The sequence below is a fragment of the Panthera tigris genome, chromosome B3 (assembly GCF_018350195.1).
Source record: "Panthera tigris isolate Pti1 chromosome B3, P.tigris_Pti1_mat1.1, whole genome shotgun sequence".
NCBI classification, from domain to species: Eukaryota; Metazoa; Chordata; class Mammalia; order Carnivora; family Felidae; genus Panthera; species Panthera tigris.
In genome coordinates, this window is record NC_056665.1 from 36,430,995 (window position 1) to 36,452,369 (window position 21,375).

At 52.7% G+C, this 21,375-nt stretch overlaps 1 protein-coding gene across 2 annotated transcripts in view; it reads right to left on the reverse strand.

Moving 5' to 3' along the window:
• Positions 1-1,625: 1,625 nt before the first annotated feature.
• The window catches only part of NOX5 (NADPH oxidase 5), a 35,323-nt gene continuing 15,573 nt past the window's right edge, over positions 1,626-21,375 (reverse strand). For both annotated transcript variants that reach the window (XM_042988515.1, XM_042988516.1), the window contains 12 exons: positions 20,474-20,627; positions 20,111-20,289; positions 18,990-19,172; positions 17,371-17,503; positions 13,987-14,123; positions 11,758-11,949; positions 9,354-9,398; positions 8,829-8,953; positions 8,469-8,553; positions 7,696-7,795; positions 3,587-3,753; positions 1,626-2,558 (listed from right to left, as the gene is read on the reverse strand). In XM_042988515.1, the coding sequence (XP_042844449.1) occupies positions 2,427-2,558; positions 3,587-3,753; positions 7,696-7,795; positions 8,469-8,553; positions 8,829-8,953; positions 9,354-9,398; positions 11,758-11,949; positions 13,987-14,123; positions 17,371-17,503; positions 18,990-19,172; positions 20,111-20,289; positions 20,474-20,627 (1,632 nt within the window). In that variant the 3' untranslated portion in view covers positions 1,626-2,426. The remainder of the gene's footprint in view (positions 2,559-3,586; positions 3,754-7,695; positions 7,796-8,468; positions 8,554-8,828; positions 8,954-9,353; positions 9,399-11,757; positions 11,950-13,986; positions 14,124-17,370; positions 17,504-18,989; positions 19,173-20,110; positions 20,290-20,473; positions 20,628-21,375) is intronic.

The window sequence follows — 21,375 nt, forward strand, 5'->3', positions numbered from 1 at the left end:
GTATGTCTGCAGAGAAAGTCTTAGGACTCCACGTGGCAGGTCATTACTGGATTTTAGAATCTATATGCAAGTTCCTTACTGGATTTTAGAATCTATATGCAAGTTCCTCCACCCGCTCCCCACCCTCTGCGTGAGAGAAAATTCTAAAAGGACAGTTGGCTGTTTGTATGGAGGAGTGGAGAAGGGAAAGTCCAATGCTAAACAGACTCTGCTCTGCCAATTTTCCAAATGACTTTGGTCCATTCTTATTGCATCCCCCAGCCCCAAGTCAGGACACCCTCTTAGTTAACTTCTAACTCCTGATAGTGCCTGTTTCCCCCCAAGCCTTCGCAAGTTTGATGAAACTTGGGGGGGAAACCCTAAACCAGCAGGGGAAATGGGTTCCAAGACTCTGCCATCTCAGTGAGATAACACAATTCCTCCAGATCCGAGTTTCTCCGTGTGAGCTGCGTGTGTACCCCAAGCGTGTTGGAAACTAAACCTGGCCACATGTGGAGGGGCCCCCAACACCAGGTCTCCCAGCTGTGCGGGCTCCCAGCCAGAGAGGGGCTCAGTGAGGCTCCCCTCCTCCCCACCTTCCCTCCCAATGCGGTTGCCTTCCTTCCCTGCAGGTGCTTGGTCCCTCCTCCTGTCCTCCTCTTCCTCTTGAGCCTCCTGCCTCCTGCTTCCGGGGTCATGCCCCTCACCTTCCGTCTGCCTCAGTCCTCACGGAGCATACTGTCCTCTCCCCCAGTGGGCCCTTCGACTCCTTCAGCCACCATCCCCTTCTCTCGTGGCTACTTTGTGAAGAGAACTTTTCCCACCCGCTTTCCTTGTCACCCACATGATGCCTCCATCGTCCTCTCCCCTCAGCTGCTGCACACCCCCTCCCCTTGCCTGTGTCCCAGCTCCCTCCCTGGATGCCCAGACCTTTATAAGGGATGTCATCGTCACGGGTGTCACCCAGCTCCTTTATCTGTTCTCCCTCGGGGTCTTCGACCCACACGAAAGAAAAGCACTTTCCATGGGAACGTGCCGGACCCCTGGAAGGCAGCTTTGGGGAGGAGGGTTTTAGGCTGTCACGGAAGGGAGAGAACTAGAAGGGCAGGCCACAACATGGAGGACTCCCAGGAACTGTGGGGTTCACGGGGGCTTGCTGTGCGGGGCAGGCGGAAAACAGCTCAGATCCGAGGGGGTGAGGCCAGCCCACCCTCCCTTGCCCTCAGCCCAGGGCCTCCCTTCCACAAAGTGTCTTCTAGGAGAACTTTGGCATTTGCTGTTTCTGCCAGGTACTCTGGCCACACAGTGACAGAAGGGGCCACGAGAAGATGCCGAGATAAAGAGACGGGCAGGGAGGGAAGACACGTGTCCTGAGTACGGACGGCACGGATGGTGATGTCTCCTCTTACTCTCACAGCAACTGTGACCGGGAGCGCCATTTTTCAGATGAAGAATCCGACTCAGAGGGGTTCCCAGGGCTACACCATTGGGCCATGTCTGAACTGAGCTTCTGGGAGCCACCCACCCAGTGTCCAGGCACACAGCCTTGCCATGTCCCCCGCCCCCCCCTCCCCCAACAGACTGTCACCTTCCTATTTCTCTAATGACTCCATGCATGGAGAGAAGGGAGAAACTGACATGTGGAACAAGGGAAGGGCACGGAGGGACGCACGCAGGGGAGAGGTAGAGAGAGGCAGGGAGAGAAAGGCGGGGGACGGCAAAGGGACACAGATGGGGAGACAGTGACCTAGAGAGAAGTGGAAATAAGCTGCTTATCTCTTCCTAAGGGAATGAATGGATTTGTAATAAAATATGCCTTCCAGGTCTCATCCCCAGAACTTCGCAATCAGAATTTCTGGGAGTGGGGCCCAGGAGTCTGCGTGGAAAGAAAGCTCCTCTGAGCAGCAAAGCGTGCTTTGAAGTGCATCCGAAAGACAAGATGCATCGATGGGTGGAGACAGAACGGGGCAGACGGATAATATGCAGTAAAGCAAATACAGCGGCATGTTAACGGAGGAATCCAGCAAGTGGGTAACCCCGTTCACTGTACGATCCGTTTAGCTGTGTGTATGTTTGAAAATTTTCATAAGAAAATGTTGGGATAGAATCCTGAATGACTGTGCTGATTAGGCAGGTCTGGGACCACTGTTGTAGGGGAAGGCTTCCTCCGAGGACTTTGGGAGGAGCAGTCGCCTGGCAAGCGCCCTCTGCACCCCGCTCCGCGGCGCCTTGGGTCTGATCAGTTTCTCAGCAATCCCAGAATGCACAGCGGCCCCCGCGCAGGCCACTGCCCTGTCCCCTGGGTCCTGAAGGAAGTCCATCTGCCCCTGGGCCCTCCTGTGCCGGGTGTGGAGCAGGACTAGGCAGGCCCTCTGAGGCTGGCCCCTGCGGGGCACAGAAGCAATGTGATCAAATCGGCTGGCGGGGTGGGTTTGGCAGAGGTGAGGCTAGAAGTTCTCTTGGAAGAATCTGAAGCTGAAGTGCTCACAATGGCCCTTGAGCACCTTGGCCAGAGCTGGGGAGCCACAGAAGAAGACCTGCACCTTGCCCTTCTTCTCAGCAGCCACTTTCTGGAACACCTGGAGCCCACACGGGGTTAGGAGAGAGGGAGGGGGAGTAGGCCTGTGGACCTGCTCAGGTACCCACCCACCTGGAGCTGACAACATAATCCGGGGGGGGGGGGGGATGGCCTTCTGTCCCCACGAGGAAATCCAAGGCACAGCCACGTGGCTTCAGAGCAGAGTCCAACGTGCAGCCATTAATTTGGGGGCCATTGGCTCACCCCCCAGCCTGACCCAGACCCCAGGAAGGGGCTGGGCCGGAATGACCCAGTTCTTCCACTCCCAGAGCGTGCCTGTGGGGAGACTGCAGGGCTGGAGGGCAACCCCAGAGCACGCTGAACCCCGACTGCTCAGACCTCACACTAGTCCTCCCCTGGTCACATGCCTCCATTGACATGTCTCTTTCTTAAAGTCCAGCTTTCCCCCCAGTGAGGACCCTTCCCCACCCCACATTCTGCTTAAGGAGGCCACTGCTGAAAGTCCTCTTTGGTGGCCAAGCACCGGCAGCGTCCTGCTCCCTCACTGGGGACAATTGTCTTCAGTACTTTGAAAAGCAGTCCCTTCTGGCACCTCATGCAAACTCTGCACCTGATTGGGAAGTACTCAGCAGGAAAAATCATCTGAAAACCAATCTGAGAAATCAAATAGAAAGACTGTAAATTTCTGTGCCTTTGGGTCTCAGTCTTTTCCATTTGTACCAGAAACAATAAGAAGACATGGTGCTACTTCCCCAAGACCCTTGTCTTCTCAGGCCTTCTGAGCCTCCCTTCATAGGGAGTTAGGGCTGGGGGAGGCCTAGGAGGTCATATAGGCTAACGTCTCTGAACAGATGGGGTAAGTGAGGCCAATAATACGACAAGGTAAGCTAGTGATGGCACCAGAACGTAGGTCCCCTGCCTCCCTTTCTGGCTCTGGGATCCCGGTTGGACTCTGAATGCTGGCCTCATGCTTGGTCCCTAGCTTCCCGGCCCTAATCTCCCAGTCACTGTCTTAGGCTCTCAGCCCTACTGGGCCCTGCAGGTTGTGGGGCCCTCGCTGGCCTTTACCTTCCTCCAGTCAGGCCGCCCAGGCTGGGTGCGTGTCTGGAGGCCCGTGATGGAGTCCTTCTTCTCCTTCTTGGCCAGGAGGTCGAGGGCCATCTGCAGGCCAATGGCCTTCATGTCATTCTTGCCCAGTGCAGAGGTCATGTACATATGCAGCTCCAGGAAGGGGCCTGTGTGGCGGGGGGAGAAGGTGGCACTGAGGAGCTCGCGCCCGTGATGAGGACAGGGTAGGACGCCAGCCCCTAGTCCTGGGGCTTGGATAGAGACCAAGAGTGCTCTGAACTCACACCTTCAGCCCACTGCGCTCGCCCATGACCTCCAAGGGACCAGCGCTTTAGAAAGGAAAGGTGGTCCACTGCTAGAGTGGAGCCTACTCTGTGCATGGCATACACGAGTGACTGTCCATCCACTCTCTGATGTGCGCCCCACAGCCACCCCAGGAATAGATGGGGAAATGAATCCCAGGACAGCACAGCACAGCAGTCCTTGGGCTCTGAGCTCATGCCCTTTCCTGCCTCATGGTGCCTGCTCAGTCTGCTTGGGGACACAGGCCAGGCACACCTGGAAATGTAACTGAGAACAAAAGGTCAAGGGTTATATGAGTGGCAAATGCTATTGGTCTACAGGAAATGGATGGGGCAGACTGAGCCGCTTCCTGAGAGGGTTGGGCGGGGAGGAGGGGTGCTGGGATAGGTCTTGAGAGAGGACCAAGATTCCAAGGTGGGGGGAGGGGATGAATAGAGGGCATCCTAAGAAGGGGGACCAGGTGAGCCAAGGATGAGAGGCCCGAACAGATGTGGTGTTTGTGGGGCATGATGTGACTGCCTGCCTGGAACACAGGATCCTTGAATGGGAGCAAACGCGAGATGGGACTGGACACCCACTGAGACCAGAACGTGAAGAGGCTTGAATTCCCAGCCAGCAAAAGGGGGAAGGGAGTGGGTGTTGGAGCAGGGCATGATGGGATGAGAACAGCACCCCAGAAAGGGGAGCCAGAGGACAGGAGGGACAGGGCAGAGTTTGGCCTGGACCTGCCTGGACACTGGTGGGTGCACACAGCTCAGTGCCTGCAACAGGACAGGTTTGCTGAGACACCGATCCCTTGAGCTCTCAGGGCAACTGGAGCTCCCTGGTGGGCACCTCTGGGCTCAAGCACCTTCCTCCGTTTCCCCCGACATGGCGTACAAATGTTCTCATTTCCCAAGAGTGCCACGATGGGGAAAAGGCTGGCGAATGATGCCTTCCACCTGTGCGTTAGTCCAAGCTAATGACAGGCCCCGATTTAGGACGCTGGGTCCACAAGCTGATGATCACTTCATCCTTCTCTCCCAAGACTAAAGGATTCACGCCATGCCAGCTGGCTCTCTACTGTCTTGCGAGATATACCATTAGCCTGCTTTTCCTTTGGCTCAAGGTCTCAGTCACTGTTAAAATGCAAATGGCCCTAGGAGAGATTCCACATTTTATTTCACATATCACTCCAGTTGAGTAGGGCTGGGTGGTGTGGGAGGGAAGAAGATGTACCGTAGGGGACGCTCATCTGAGACAGCCCCGACCCTTCTTCCCCCCTCCCTGAGACTCCCCATCCCCCTGTGAGGGGTAAGGGGGAGCGACACCACAGTGGGAGGGAGAAGAAGGGGCTCTGGAGAATGACCTGACATGGTTTTCATCCTCTCCAAACAGTCGTGTGGGAGACAGTCAGTCCGTTTCTGGGACACTCTCTTAAGGAAAGACGTGAACTATGTGCACATACATATTAATTGCAGCTTTATGTATATACATATACATATGTATATGTATATGTATATGTATATGTATATGTATATGTATATGTATATGTATATAGTGGAGCATCAGGAATAAATATAGTGTCTAGTAGCCGAAGCATGGCAAACCGTTAACTGGATCATTCATTATACAGCCATTAAATACTGCTACAGTTAGCGGTGACGCTGAGGCTTTTCTTTCCAGGAGGTAACTTTACTCGTGCCGGCACAGCTCACTTGGGTTTGCACCTGAGCCCCGAACGCCACGTGGCGTGGTTTTTTATGTACTTGCCACTTCTTTGTCTCCCGTATCTGGTAACGTACAAATGCGCAGTCTGATTAAGTGGTCTCAGGTTACAAGGTCATGAGGGATGTCACGTATGCACATAGCCAGCTTGGCCCGAGTTTCCCTTTTTTATCCTCCCAGCAGCCCTATGGGGTAGGCGCTAGTTGTATCCATGTTTTTTTGTTTTGTTTGTTTTTCACATGAGAAACGTAAGCAAGACAATACCATGGTCAGGTTTCTACAGCGATTACAGGATAGAATAAAAATTAAACCCAAACAGAATGTCCGAAGCCGAAGCTACAGAAACTGAACACAATGAACCACAAATTCTAGGACTCAAACCTTGGTAAATAATTAAAGATGAAATCAGAAGTCGCGGGCTTCAGCTGCCGTTAATGAGAAGGCTTGGAAGAAATGTGAGGTAATAAAGTTGTTGACTCAAGGGGCTTCGAGAACGCAAAGCACCAGGTTGGCTGTTACCCTTTGTTTATACAGATTACGAAGAAGCAAACGGCAAATATTTATATACCAGTAACCAGGAAACTTAAATGAAATCTAAACTTTCCCCCTAGCTCATCATCATAAAAGTGAGTTTCTAATGAATTAATATACATAAAAGCATTTAGAGCAAAGTCGAGGCTCTATAAATATTTGCTATAATTGTTATTTACAAGAAAGCGCAAAGAGCTTTACTGTAACATTCTAAAGTTTGCCGATTCCATGGCAAACACTGTTGACTTGTGCTTTATGGCTTTGAATATTTGTTGTAGTAAGCGTCGTCTGTTTAAACATTTCTTATAGAAAACTGCATCTGAGTACTTGAACTTATAAACTGTTTTTCATAGGAATTTGAATTCGCTCATGGCAGCTTTAGGATAATTAAACAGCCAAATAAAATCTGACCTCAACCAGTGTAAGAAAAACCCGCCAGTTCTCTAAAGTTAGAAACATATCTAAAGGTATTCCTCCTCATGTTAGCTATTCCACAAGGAAACGAAACCAAATGATTCTAACAGATTAACTTTAAAACGCAGCGCAACTTCCGTAAAGATGTTCCGTAAAGACTATGATGGAACCCAGAGAAGCATGTTATTGTATAGGCTAAGCGCTGGCTTAGCACAACACATAGGCAGCAACACTTAGGGGTTGGTGGACGGAGACCGCAGGGCTGGAGGGGGACATTCGAAACATTCATTTTTGACGAAAGTGTAAAAGAAGGGACCAGACAGTAAAATAATTCATACACGTTAAGGTGTTCAGACCATTCTCCACACTTTTTGATTACCACCTCGTCAGGAAAAAGAGTGAGCATTCACCCTCAATCAACGCCTATGCTTATTTACCTGTGCATCTCTACCAGCAGATTATGTACATTAAAAATTTATGTTGGATGGGGCACCCGGGTGGCTCAGTCGGTTAAGCTTCTGACTTCGGCTCAGGTCATGATCTCACCGTTCATCAGTTTGAGCCCCATGTCAGGCTTTGCACTGACAGTGCGGAGCCTGCTTGGGATTTTCTTTCTCTCCCTCTCTCTCTGCCCCTACCCCGTTCATGCTCTCTTTTTCTCAAAATAAACAAACAAACATACAAATATACATCTTTAAAAAATGTAAGAAAATATATCAGGGGGTCCTTTTTAAATTTCTCTAAGTATATTTTTTTAATGTTTATTTTTGAGAGAGACAGACAGAACGCGAGTGGGGGAGGGGCAGGGAGAGGGAGACACAGAATCTGAAGCAGGCTCCAGGCTCTGAGCTTGAACCGCCGAACCATGAGATCATGACCTGAGCCAAAGTCGGACGCTTAAGGACTGAGCCACCCAGGTGCCCCAGGAGGTCCTTTTTTTAAAGACCGTGTGCATAGCCTGATGGGATTATGAATACATTTTTCTCCTCTTTTTTTGGTTTCACAAATGTTACATTTTAGTCGGGGGGGGGGGAGTCATCCTCTTTCTCCCACATTTTGCATAGAAATGGAATTATCTAGACACCCTCTTAAATAGACCCTGAGCCTGAACCGCCACCCTGCTGCCACACTCCTCAGCCCCGTCCTTCTCCTACCCTCTCGTGTCTCCTCGGCCTGGTCCAGCTCCAGTTTGGTCAGCAGGCTCACAAACCACTCGAAAGACCGCTGGTCTCGATTGATCCAGATGAAGTCCACCTGGGGGGGGGAGGGGCCCTTCTGCTCAGAGCTGGTGCTGCCTTGCTCACAGCACGCTCACACCTGTGGTCCCCACCGCGGGATGACCGCCTGGGGGTCAGCAGGGCACACATTATCACCCCCATTTAATGGAGGGGGAAACTGAGGCTTGCAGAGGTAGGAACCTTGCCCAGGTCACAGGGCAGCGTGGGATCAGGACCCAGGTTCCTGACTGCCGGCTCGGGGTTTTCTGTAATGATCTATTTGTTTATAGCAAGCAGGGTTCTGAAATAGGAAGCTTAGGAAGAAGCCAACAGAACATTAGTTAATTATTTTTTAGAAACTCTTTTCAGTGGTCTATAGAAAATAACGAATTTTCAAAAGGCAAACATTTTCATTTTTAAAACCACCACCAGACAATGGTAAACACATCATGGTTATAACTGGATCCCAGGTGCTTGACTTTTGGGCTCCCAGGTCTTTAGTGGGATTCCATCTTCAGGGCCCGCAATGCCTCTCAGAAGTGACAGGGGAAGGCCTGGACGCTCAGGAGGCACCACAGGGCCCAGTGGATCCAAGCAGGGGAGAGAGCCATCTGTCCCTTCCCCTCATCTGCAGCAGAGAGCCCACTGTGGTTCAGGGAGGTTTCCGGGAGACAGGGCCCAGAGGCCTGCCTGGAGGAGGTGGCGCTCACCTTGTGGAGCTTCATGTCCTCATCCTGGACGTTGTCCATCCAGGAGTGCTGGCAGCTGGGGCAGATGTGCTTCCTCTTCTGGTGCCTGGGGGGAGGTGATGAGGGATTTTGAATTTGGGGTGAGTATAAGACTTCTCAGGACCCCAAAGAACAGTGCAGGGGGCAGGGGAAAAGGGTGGGGTGGCAGGGCCCACCCTGTGAGGAAGCGGAGGGATGAGAGCCAAAAGAGAGAGGGAGGGGGAGCAGGGGAGGAAAGAGAAAAAAGGGTGAAAGGAGAGGAGGGAAGAGCAAGGGGGAGGGAAGAGAGGAGAGAGGAGAGTGTCTCTGGACTCTGTCCCGGGATGCAGCCCACCCGCCCACCTGTACATGATGCTCTGCAGGATGGAAGCGAAGGGGGTGATGCCGATGCCTGCTCCGATGAGCACCGCATGCTCAGAGGCAAAGATCCTGCGGGTGGGGGTTCCGTAAGGGCCGTCGATATAGCACTGTGAACAAACAGGAGGGCATTCGAGGGGAGGGCTGGAGGCATGGGGGAGAGCTGAACCCCAAGGCTTCAGCATCTCCCTCTTATATGCAGGCAGTCACCTCCTGGGCTGGAGCCCAGATCTAAGTGGCTCCCACTGCAGTGCCTGGAGCCCAAATCTGGGAGAGCCCTGGAATATTAGAAGGCAGAACTGGTGAGAGTGGGACCCAGCCAGCATCCCCGTGTGCACCTGCAAGGGGACGGGTTCGATCCCCTTCTCTGGATACCGGGAAGTCAGGCCCTGGGGACTTGAGGGACTGGGGTACCCAGGGCCACGGCAAGCCCTCCCTGCAGGCAGAGGCTTCATATTCTCTGGTTGCGGCAGGGATTCTCGGTCATGTCCACCTGCTGGAGCCTCCTACCTTGATGTTGCAAAACAGATGGTTCTCAGAGGACATCTCGGAGACCTGCGATGAGCAGAGAGTTGTGGGTCTCTGGGAGTGGAGGGGTCAGGCAATCCTCAGAGGTATCCTGGCCTCTGCCAGTCTGAGCACCTTCACAAAAGGGGAATTGCTTTTTCTGTCCCAAGCATGGCAGGGAGCATGGAGTGTGCCGGTAAACCGGCTCTTCAGGAAAAGAAAACAACAACACGCTCCTGACTCCGTCTGGAGATTTCTGGTAGAAACACTGCCATCACGGCGGCCACCATAATGACTGTGTCTAAGAACCGGCTCTCAAAGCTCCTGAAAATCTAACAGTTGGCTCTTGTGATCCAATACAAATCAGCTCCAGGGGGTGACTGGAGAACACCCCCTCCCTCCCCCTATCTCCAGCCACTACTATACCTTTCACGTCCCCAAACACACCCCCTGGCCTTGACCATTCTTTTCCCTCAGCTGAGAACAACACCCTTTCCTCTTCCCCAGCTGGCAAATTCCTATGCATCTTCCAGAGTCCAGCTCATCTAAAGTAGCTGCTCCTTCTTGAAGTTCTGCCCGGCTTCGCCAGGCAGAAAAGCCAGTGGCTGGCCTGGCTCATGGCTCCACTCTGCCCTTGGGACCCTGTCCTGGGCTTGCTGATGGGAGCCACTGAGGGCAAGGAGGAGGCCTCTTCTGTCTGCTCTGCCTGATTCCTCCAGGCCTGAGCGCATGAGAGACCGAATTTGGGAGGTCAGCGCACTTCCTCCCACAAGGTGAAGGAAGCAGAACCCCCACCCCCCCCACCCCAAAACAGGCTATAGGGGCCTGTGATAGTTCCCTGTCTGGTGCTGGAGGGCAGCGTTAGGAGTGACCTTCACAATTACCCAGAGCAATCCCTCACTTGACAGAAAAGGAGCCCAGTCTAAGAGTGGGAACAAGCTCAGGGGAGAGCCTGGGTCTCCTGCTGACCGTCCAGTGCCCGTCACACTACAGCCTGCTGCTTCTTTGTCCGGGGGCCACTGAATGCTGTGTCCCCCACGGTGTCAGACTTGAACTACTTGTGTAGGAGGTACCCTGGACGAGAGCGACTCTCCTTTCCGTGGTCTTTAAACCTTCCAATTGCAAGGAGAAAGCCCACATCGCGGTTAGTAATCTTTAATGTGCTACGCTTACCAAGCCCACCTCTTTCTTTTTCTGGTACTAAAGCAAGAAAGAGAAAGAGCATGAGAGAGAGAGAGAGAGAGAGAGAGAGAGAGAGAGAGAAGGAGAAGGAGCAGCAGACTGTGGCTTCAGGCTCAGAGCGTCAGCAGGCAGGAACATCTGGCCAGAATTGATTAAGATTGGCTTTTATTGATTTTACTTTTTTTTTTCCTAAATTTTTTTTTCCTTAATATGTTTTTGTTTTTTTGAGAGAGACACAGAGTGTGAGTGGGGAAGGGGCAGAGAGAGGGAGACACAGAATCCGAAGCAGGCTCCAGGCTTCCAGCAGAGCCCGATGTGGGGCTCAAACCCACGAACTGTGAGATCATACCTGAGATGAAGTCGGACGCTCAACCGACTGAGCCACCCAGCCGCTCCTTGATTTTACTTTGAGAGTTACCTTCTGATTACGGCACACGAAACTAGTTTACCATTCAAGATAGCAATCTACAGCGTCCTTTTATTTATTTATTTAAAAAAAAATTTTTTTTTTAACGTTTATTTATTTTTGAGACAGAGAGAGGACAGAGCATGAACGGGGGAGGGTCAGAGAGAGGGAGACACAGAATCGGAAGCAGGCTCCAGGCTCCGAGCTGTCAGCACAGAGCCCGACGCGGGGCTCGAACTCACGGACCGCAAGATCATGACCTGAGCTGAAGCCGGCCGCTTAACCGACTGAGCCACCCAGGCGCCCCTACAGCGTCCTTTTAAACGCAAGTAAGTTTATAGGGACACGTGCGTGGCTCAGTCAGTTAAGCGTCCTACTTCAGCTCAGGTCATGATCTCGCCACTTGTGGGTGCGAGCCCCGCGTCGGGCTCTGTGCTGATAGCTCAGAGCCTGGAGCCTGCTTCCGATTCTGTGTCTCCCTCTCTCTGCCCCTCCCCTGATCACACTCAGTCTCTCTCTCCCTCAAAACTAAATAAACATTACAAAAAAAAATTTGTTTTTAATACAAGTAAGTTTAAAGTCATGTTGGGGTGTGAGGAGAGAGACCAGGTAGGAAATATTCCCAGTGAGGAGCGAACATGGCAGAAGTTAGGAAGGCAGTGTGTACATGCCTGGCTGCAGGAGCACCACATAATATGCACAGCTTCATGCATGTGGCTGCCCTTAAGGACTTCTCTCTCCTGAGTCCCATGGATCCACCACCCCTGGGGACACAAAGGCCGGCTCTCCCGCCTCCAGCCCCAGCTTCCTGAGCCTTACCAGACCCCACTCAGACGTGGTTCTCCGCTGTGCCTGAGCCGATTCCTCTGTCCCTGTGGGCACCGGGCCTGGGTCCCCATGCTGTGGAGTCCCCCTGGGCCTGTAGGATGTCAGCTCCACGGTGACATCCTTGCTGGAGGCCATAGCTCCCTGCACCGCGGCTCCGGACCGGACGGGCTGGCACTGAAAACTCTGTTTGGGTTCGAAGTGGAAATGGCTTTATTATTTAAATCATGAAACTAGGGTGCCTGGGTGGCTCAGGTGGTTGAGCATCCAGCTCTTGATTTCGGCTCAGGTCATGATCTCGTGGGTTCGTGAGTTCGAGCCCCACATCAGGCTCTGTGCTGACAGTGTGGAGCCTGCTTGGGATTCTCTTGCCCTCTCTCTCTGCCCCTCCCCTGCTCAAGCTCTTTCTCTCTCTCTCTCAAAATAAATATTTAAAAAAATTTAAATCATGAAATCAATACATGTTAGTTTTTAAAGAGTCACATGCTACAGAACTATAAAGATTAAGGTGAAAAAGTACCCTGAATAAAGTGGAATCACTTCTCTAAACACTTTTTTCTATGTCCTTCCAGACTTTTACTCTCTCTCTCTCTTTTACATAAATGAAACATATTGCTTTGTAACCTGCCTTTTCCACTCACTACATCTTGACTAGCTTTCCATGCTAATGCATATACATTTACATAATCTTTTTTAAGGAACTTACTATTCCATGATAAGGGTGATCAGTAATTTATTTAGCTACATCCCTAGTGTTGGACAATTTTGATCATCCCCATTTTCTCATTAGTGTTAATTAACAACCACCATATAGAAGATAACATCTTTCCCATCTCTATCCCTTTACCCTGATTTATTTTTCTTCATGGCACGTATTATCACCTGACACATTATGTCTGTATTTTGTTTGTTTATTGTCTACCTCTCCCTCTGGAAGGGAAGCAGGCACTGCATCACTGTTGCTTACGGATTTATCTCCAGCATCTAGAATAGTGCTTGGAAAACAGTAGGTGCTGTGCTCAATAAATATTTGCTAAATGAATGAAGGAACAAGGTGATTAATGTACTTCCTGTGCAGCTACCCAATTAGCTTTTTAGGACAAATCCCTACAAATGGAATGGCTGGGCCTGTGGGTACACATATTTAAAATGTTGACGCATGTGGCCAGACTGCCTGCCAGAAAGATTATGCCAATCTATTCTATGGCGGTGGTACCTTAAGGTCCTAAAGAAACACAGTCTTTAACGTATCTACCCACAGATTCCTGGTGTGCGTGACTCTCCTGGTGTTCAAAGCCAGCTTCCTCCTTCAGGAAGTTTCCCCTGATTAAGAACAGAGAACGTTCTGCTTGTTTCTACTGACCCTTTCATCTCCCAAAGCTTTGCTCTGGGCATCTTTCTAGAGGGGTTCGTGATCTGGCCTGGCAGGATTCCACCTGGTTTTTCTCCCCTTAGAGTTTAAATTCCACAGGGGCACGACAGGGCTGAGCCAGGCCCGGGGCTGCTTTTCCTTTGACCTTCAGCAGGGGCTTCCCCATATTAACATGTCTCCCAGCTGAGCCGTACAGCCTACTAGGTGTGGGTTCGGGCACCTTAGCCTCCTTTGTCCGTTCTCACTGTCGTCTCGCTGCCCTCCTCCAAAACCTCCCCGAGTCAGTATTCGTTCCAGACACTGGCAACTTGTCAGCTTCGTGGGTTCATCAGGGCTCAAAAGATAACAGCGCTGCCGCTGATGCTGCTGACGCTGATGGTGAATGGTCCACGTGGACCGTGCGGTCCCCTTAGCTCAGGGCTTTCCCTGCATTCATTCCATCATTGGCCCTTAAAAAGCATCACGTGAGAAAGGGAGGCCAAGGATGGGAACCACCTGCAGTTAGTCCATTGATGACTAAGCTAAAGCTCGAGTAAGCGAAGGGACATACAAGGCCGTACAGTCACAAGGTGCTGGAGCAGGGACGTGGAGGCGGGGTTTTCCGATCTCAATCTCCCCTCTCTTTCCATTGTCCACCTGGCTTCTAACGGAGGACTTGGGACTCGGGAGGTCCTGGGGCGGGTGGGCTGTTGGATCACACTGTCCACAGTTGCCTCGCCCCCTGTGCTGCCGTCCAGCCAGTGTATACAGCCGTTGCTCAATGATTGATGTTCACCATTGAGAACATCAGCAACTCGGTCCCCACTGGGTTTGACTCCACAGTGGACCCTTCCTCCCCTGAAGCAACCTACCTGGGGCTTCCTCTGGCTCCTTCTCATCCTCAAACTCCTTGACAGCCGTTTGGAGTCCACAGGGTCTGGTGTCTTGAAGGACTCATACAGCCTGTTTGTCCACTGCCCTTGGGACCGGACGTGTAGCCAGATGGTGTCTGAGCAAGAGACAGGGCAGGGGGAGAGGGGGTCAGCGCCGGCCTCCAGCAGGGAGCAGGCCCGTCTCACCTGAGGGACTGGGGCTGGGCGTCTACTGCTCAAGCTCCAGACTGAATGTCCTTCCGCGGGCCCAAACTAGCAGTCCCAGCCCTGGGACTTGGAAATCTCATCTCTCTGGTGCAGATATTGTAGTCTTCCTCCATGAAGTCAACTTAAGCCGTCTGCTTTGCCAAGACCAGGGTCAGAGTGGCCCTGAGCACGCTAGAAGCTCCTGCCTCCTTGATCAGGTCAGGGTCTCACCAAGGTGGCGACCACTCCCTCCCACATTCAACCAGGTGCTTGTCAACGGCTCTGCACACAGTAGGTGTTCAGTCTGTGGCATGAACAATGGCTTTCATTGTGCCTAGTACCTGGGATGTAGCTTCTCTGCTGAGGGGTGACCGGCAGAAAGGTGGTGTGGGTGGCCACCCCTCTGCTGAAGGGTACCAGAGAGAATCCACAACATTTGAACAAGGAGCCCCCCACCCCGAGAGATCTCCTGCTCAGGCATTCTTACCCCTTAAACAATTTCTTTAAACCATGGGGGCGCCTGGGTGGCTCAGTGGGTTAAGCGTCCGATTTGATTTCAGCTCAGGTCATGATCTCACTGTTCATGAGTTTGAGCCCCACATCGGGCTCTGTGCTGACCCTGCAGAGACTGCTTGGGATTCTCTCTCTCTCTCCCTCTCTCTCTTGCTTGCACTTTCTCTGTCTCTCTCAAAATAAAGAAATAAACTTAAAAAACATTTTAAACCATGGACTCTCTTGGCAGTCCTGTGAATACAACAGAGAGACTCCTTCTCAGAGCAGGGTTTTTCAAATACACAAAGTCACACACATGGAAATCACAAATGAAACAGCACGTATTTGTTTGCAAAAAAAACCAAAAAAACAAAAAACAAGTACCCCCCCCCCCAATGTGTGATTGAAGAATACGTCTGCTTCTTTGCCAACACAGGAAACTATGAGGTCCCGCCAGAATTGCGTGGCCACTGAAACCTGAAGTCGTTGATGAGCATAAAGGACACCCCGAGGTGCCGGCAACCATGACAATGCGATCTCAAAGAATCTTGTGATTTTTATTTTGAAAGACTCACAGGTATTGTTAATGCTTCAGTGGCTGGCTGTGGGCATTCACAATCGAAGAAGATGCTAAGGTTCAGTTAATTCTCCAAGGCTTCCTCTCCCTTGACCCTACAAGTGCCAGGGGGGCTGGGCTGTGCCTTGTTTACACAACACACTCTGAGGCGCCCCACACAGTGAGTGCATGTTGGGGGGGGGGCCTCCCTAAACGCTAGGAGAATGCAATCAGTTACTACTGCCGACCTGAGTCCACTCCTGATTTCTGTGAGCCAGCTCTGTAAACCAACTCGGAGTATGTACCAGCCCTCATACGGACTCACTCAGCCCACCACAGGAGGCTCAGGGCCTGAGAGACAGGCAGGTTCCAAGCAAACGCCCTGAAGAAACCCCATTCGAGAATCGGCCAAGTCAATGGCACATCCATCTAGTGTATGTGGTCATTTTAATCAAAACTGGTATCACTATACTGGAATACTATGCAGCCATGCAAAGGGAAGTTCTTATTTATTTTTTTTGTATTTTTAAAAATGGTTATTTATTTATTAGAAAATTTTTTTAACGTTTATTCATTTTTGAGAGAGAGAGAAACACAGCACAAGCCAGGGAGAGGTAGAGAGAGAGGGAGACACAGAATCCGAAGCAGGCTCCAGGCTCAGAGCTGTCAGCCCAGAGCCCGAGGCAGGGCTTGAACTCACGAACCGTGAGATCATGACCTGAGCTGAAACCGGACACTCAACCGACTGGCCCACCCAGGCGCCCCTTGGAAAGTTTTTTTTTTTTTTTTTTTTAAAGAACTGACATGCAAAGACTTTTATGACATACTGCTCACAGAGAAAAGGCGGGCTGCAAAACAGTGTGAAGAATGTGACCCCGTGTAGGCAAAACCATCTCCACATCTATAGAACCACGTGGGTATATAAAGACAGATCTGGAAGACTGTTCACCAGAAGACTGACAAGGGCTTTCTCTGGATGGCATTGTTTGAGGGATTTTAATTTTCTTCTGTGCATATTCCTATACGGTTTGAATTTTCTGAGAGCAGATCTCTTTTGGAGAAACAGAACAGGAAAGAAAAATAGGAAGAAAAGAACCTTCCCCCTCCTGCCTCCGCCCCCACCTTTGCCCCGTTGTACGTCCAAGCCACCACTCAGGTGACTCCGGGGCAGGTGGTACGTAGCCTCACATGAGGAACCCTTGCCTTGGGTCTGAACTGTGGGGGCTGGGCCACGGGTCCTGTTGGGCCGGCGCTGGGAGGCATCCTAAATGGAACTAAAGTTTTTAATAGGGATGGGTCAGAGGAAACAGGCAACCAGGACCCTTCATCCCTCATGAAGCCGAGCAAGGGTCAGGCAAGGCATTCGCTGCCAGAATTACCACTTAAGGTGGAAAGGCCGATCTCTGGCCTAGGAAGAGGGCACAGGTCTGGGTGCCGGCTCAACAACAGTCCAGGACCAGAAGGACGGCACGTACATGGGTGGAGGCCAGAGGTCCACTGGGTGAAGGGAGGGTCAGCTGAGCAGTTCCACGGGTGTGCTGGTGACCCAGAGAGAGATGGGAGTGGTCCAGGGATGGGGAAGAAGGATTGGAGGGATTCTGCTGCCTCGGGGCTCCACAGAGATGGGGGAAGCCTGGCTTCCCGCCACAGCGCCCTTGAGAACTCCCTGGCTCCTCTGTTCACTCCTCCTCTGCCTCAGACCCCTGCGGGCTCCCAAGTGCTGGCACCAACCGTCCTCATTCAGAGTCCCCCTCGGCCAGAGTCCCCCTCGGCCCCACCCAGGCTCTAGCCAGCTTTGCCAGCCACCTTGTCTGCCTTTCACCTCTTCTCTGACCCTCTCTCCTGCCTCCCCGCCCTGTCCTTCCCTTCTTCCCTCCCCGCCCCACCCCCGATGTAGCGCCGACTACATTAAATTGTCCTATGTTCCCAGCTTTCCATGCTGTTCCTTACGTCTTTTGCTCTGTCTCCTCCCTCATCTCCTTCTCTGTCTAGTAAGCTTCCTGGAGCTTTTGGAGGTCGACTTTGTGGCCCTGGCCTTGCTCACGTCTGGGTTCCCAGTTCCCAGCCCATGCTTGGCACCAGGCAGAACTCGGTAAATGCCTGCCGAGCGAGCAGTGGGGCTGGCGTACCTTTCTGCTCCGGCGCGCTGCTGATGGTGAACGGGTGCCACTCGTAACGCGCAATGGTGGGGACGTTCAGATACAGGTAGTCGCCCGGCCTATAGTGGAACAGAGGGGGCCGCTTGATGAGCAGATGGGTGACCTGGGAAGAGAGGAAGATTGGGGTCATCCGAGCAGGCCCAGGGGCCTCCGGGCGAGAGGGCAGAGGCTAGGTCATCCTCCTCCGTCACACACCAGGCCAGCCCTGGACGTGAGACCCTCCGGCCTGTGAGTGGGGCTTGGCCTGCGGCACCTCTGCCAGCCAGGCGGTAGGTGATGATCAGAGAAAGGGACAGTAGGGTTTGATCCTGGTTTGATCCCACTTCTTATGGGGTGAACACTGCTGGCAGTGGCCTTTCTCGGTGAAGCCCCCTGACTGCTGTAGCCCGTTTCTTGCAACTGCTGTAGTATTTGGCTGGCATCCAACCACTAATGGGCATCTCCCCCAGGAGAACAATATCCCCCTGGACAACAGCTTCTGTTTATTGGGCACCCACAGCGTGCCAGAGCCGTGCGAGGCACTTAAAAGTGTCATCTCTGGTCCTCACGGCAGTTCTCTGAGACGGATGCCATTCTTTCTCCGCTTTACAGATGAGACGCGAAGGCTCAGAATGGTTAAGGAGTTTGCTCAAGGCCACCAGCTAGGAAACCACAGGATCCGCAGCTAATCACGGTGGAGGCTGTCCAGAGCTGAGCCACCCAGAACTGCCTTCCCTTTCTCCATAAATGGCCCGGTCACTCAGACACCCAGGAGATGTCCTAGGCTCCTTCCTCTCCCCACCCCCAAATGCAGCCAGTTACCTCTTGAGTCTTTCTGTGATATGCCACCCCTTTCTCATCCCACAGCCACTGCCCCTGTTTAGGGTCAAGGCCCTCATGAGCTCTCGTCTGCATATTGTGCAACAGCCCCCAAATGGTCCTCACTGGACTGTCTTCCACAGAGCCACTGCAGAAATCTAGCTGGAAAATAAACTGGCTTACTACCCCCACCCCCCTCCCCCTGATCAGGCGTTCCACCAGGCCCTGCCTACCCCTCTCCCTGGCACCTTGGCTGTAGCTGTGCTAAATTACCCATGGTCCCCAAGGACAGCACCCCCACCACAACCCGGTGCCTTTGCTCAGCCTGTTCCTTCTCCCAGGAGTACCCTTCCTTATCTTGTCTACGCAACAAACTCCTGCTCATCTCTCAAAACCCCAATGGGGCATCTCCTTCTGCATTCTGAAGCTTTCTCTGACCTCTCAAAGATAGTTTCCTACCTCCTGACACTCTGCTCTCACCCATACAGCCCTGCACTGTAACTAAAGGGCAAAGCAGGACAGTGCCCAAGCCGTCTCTGTGACCTGGCACAGGGCCTGACAGTTTGCAGGCTCTTAAGACTGATCTTTCATGGTATCCTGCCTACCTGTCATGCCGCTTCCTAAAATGTCCCTCCTGAAGGCTAGACCAGATCCCACACTTTGCTTGTCTCCTCTGCTGTGCAGGGGCCATAGCTACGCTATTCCCTGCTTCCTTGCGGGTCTAGCAGGGTACCCGGCTGCTGCGCCCTACCATCCGCAACGCCCCTAGGCACCTCAGGCCCCCTTCACACCTTGGAGGGAAGGAGATTGACTTCCACGATGCACAGGGCTGCCATGCGGGACACCGCTAGCCCGATGGCCTTCTCCAGGAAGAACAAGATGCCAGGGACCAGCAGCCACTTCCAGAAGCTGGGCCCATGCACAATGAGCAGGATCCACATGGGGAGGTAGGACAGATGAGTCCAATAGAACACCTGCGAGGGTGAGGAGGGAGGGGGCAGTAAGCTTCCAGAGCTCAAGTCCTGGGGGTGGAACAGGGAAGCCCCCAGAGCCTTGGTCATGCACTGCTCTCCTGGGGACAGGGGCTGGGGCTGGGAAGCTTTGGGGCTTATTTATTCTGGGCCCTTGGCCCAAGGATCGTATAAGGGTTCCTGGAGCTCACACCAAACATCCGAAACCTCTGCCTGGGGATGTTCTGGGCAGAGTAGAGTGCCCCCAAAGGGCTCATGAGCATCACGGTTCCCATCACATCGACCCTTTCTCAGGGGGATGTGAAGACAGCCATTTCCTGAGCATGGAGAAGAAAAGAGCAGAGCACCGAGCTGGAATGCCTGCTCTACTACTGGCTGTGGGAGCGTGGGCTAGGAAATTACTTGTCTGAGCATCGGATTCCTTGTGGGTCAAGCGAAGATGCGGATTCCGACTTCAAAAGATTGCTGCTGGTGCTCTCTCTCTCTGTCTACCTGACGTGGTTTGGTTTTGGGCTCCAAACCAAATCTGTGACCTCCTGCGCAGAACTAACGCTCCTCCGTTGGAGCATCGACGTGCCAGGTGTATACTTAGCGGCTTCACATATAGTATCCCATTTAATTCCTAACATAAATTCATAGGTAGAGAATTATAGGGCCATTTTATAGATGGGGAAGCTGAGTGAGCCTGTGTCCCTTCCCCTTCCTAGCTCAATCCCATTAGGGCAGGGGGCATGCCAGCCAACAGGCAGAATCTTCCAGAGCAAAACATTTTTCGCTTTGCAGACATGAACTGCAGCCCAGGGGAAGAACCCAAGTCGCGGGCACGTAACATGCAGAGCAGCCTGGGCACTTCCTGGGGTCTGGAGTAAGTGAGAGGGGACACGGCATGAAACGAAGTTGGGAGGCCAGCCTGGGAGAGCAAAGGGGCAAGGGCCTGGCACCTCAAAGCGGCCGCTCCTTCGGATGCAGGAGCTGGAGCAGGCAAACATAAGCAGCAGCAACAGCAGCAGCGCCACTCCGGTCGGGGAGGCGGAGCCACGGACCCAGCCAATGCCGGGCCTCGTGGTGAGCAGCAGTTCCCAAAACCGGAAGGGGCTGGCCCCGGACTGAGCCTGGAGCGCTGGAGACAAGCACAAGACAAGCTGTTCCCTCTCCACCTTTCCCTTGGGGTCCCCTCCCTTCCCCATCAGGCACCCACCCAGGCAGAGACCCCTTCTCCACCCACCGGGCATGCAGGGCACACAGGGCTGATAATGAGTGGTTTGTGGGAGGCCCACCGGGCTCCCGGCCCCCAGGCGACTCACCGAAGTTCGCAACGTGGGCCACGGTGTGCACAAGGGAGAGCCCAACCACCACCCAGCCCATGAGCTGGTGGAACTGGATGTTCTGGTCCAGCGGCAGGACCTGAGCCAGCCACGTGGCCCGCAGCCAAGTGAGGCAGCGTCTGAGCATCAGCACCTGGCCGGGCAAAGTGGCGGAGAGCCTCAGCTGGCTCTCTCTGGCTGGCGCGCGCGCTCTCTCTCTCTCTCTCTCCTCTCTCTCCTCTCTCTCTCTCTCTCTCTCTCTCTCTCTCTCTCTCTCTCTCTCGGCCCCGTTCTCTTTTCCCTGGCAGCCACCTCCCAGCCTCTTTCTGAGCTGTGTTTCCTGCACCGGCCGCTTCCCCATCTCCCCTGTCCCCAAGCCTTCACTGCCCCCCTAGGTCCACAGCTGGGGTGTCCAAAGCAGCGTCTCCAGAGTTGGGGCAGGAACAGAAAATGTTGCAGAATGACTGCTGGTATTACTTTGATCTAAACACAGGAGGAGTACATAAGCTTTTTGGTAATATTTGATATCTGTGTTGACATGGTGCCCTCATTTAGTCTTTACGTCAGACAGGCACATGTTATGTCTAGTTCTCAAGGTGTCCTGGAGGAGAAAGACTGGCTTTTCCAAGGGGCTTTTGACAAGGGCTCCCTCCTTGCTCATTTGCTTTCAATGTACGTGTGCCCAGATATGTGGACTTGTAGATTACATTGTCTGATTCTAACAAAGCTAAAGTACCTCTCACAGAAAGGACAAGTAGCTTAAAAAGATTCCCTGCAGATAAAGTGCTGATTGAAAGCAATGTTAATAATGCAAGAGCAAGTGACCAAGAAGATAAGTCATGGGTCTCCAACTCCCACACATAGCCAGTTCTGAGGATAAAAATAAAACCCACGGGGCACCT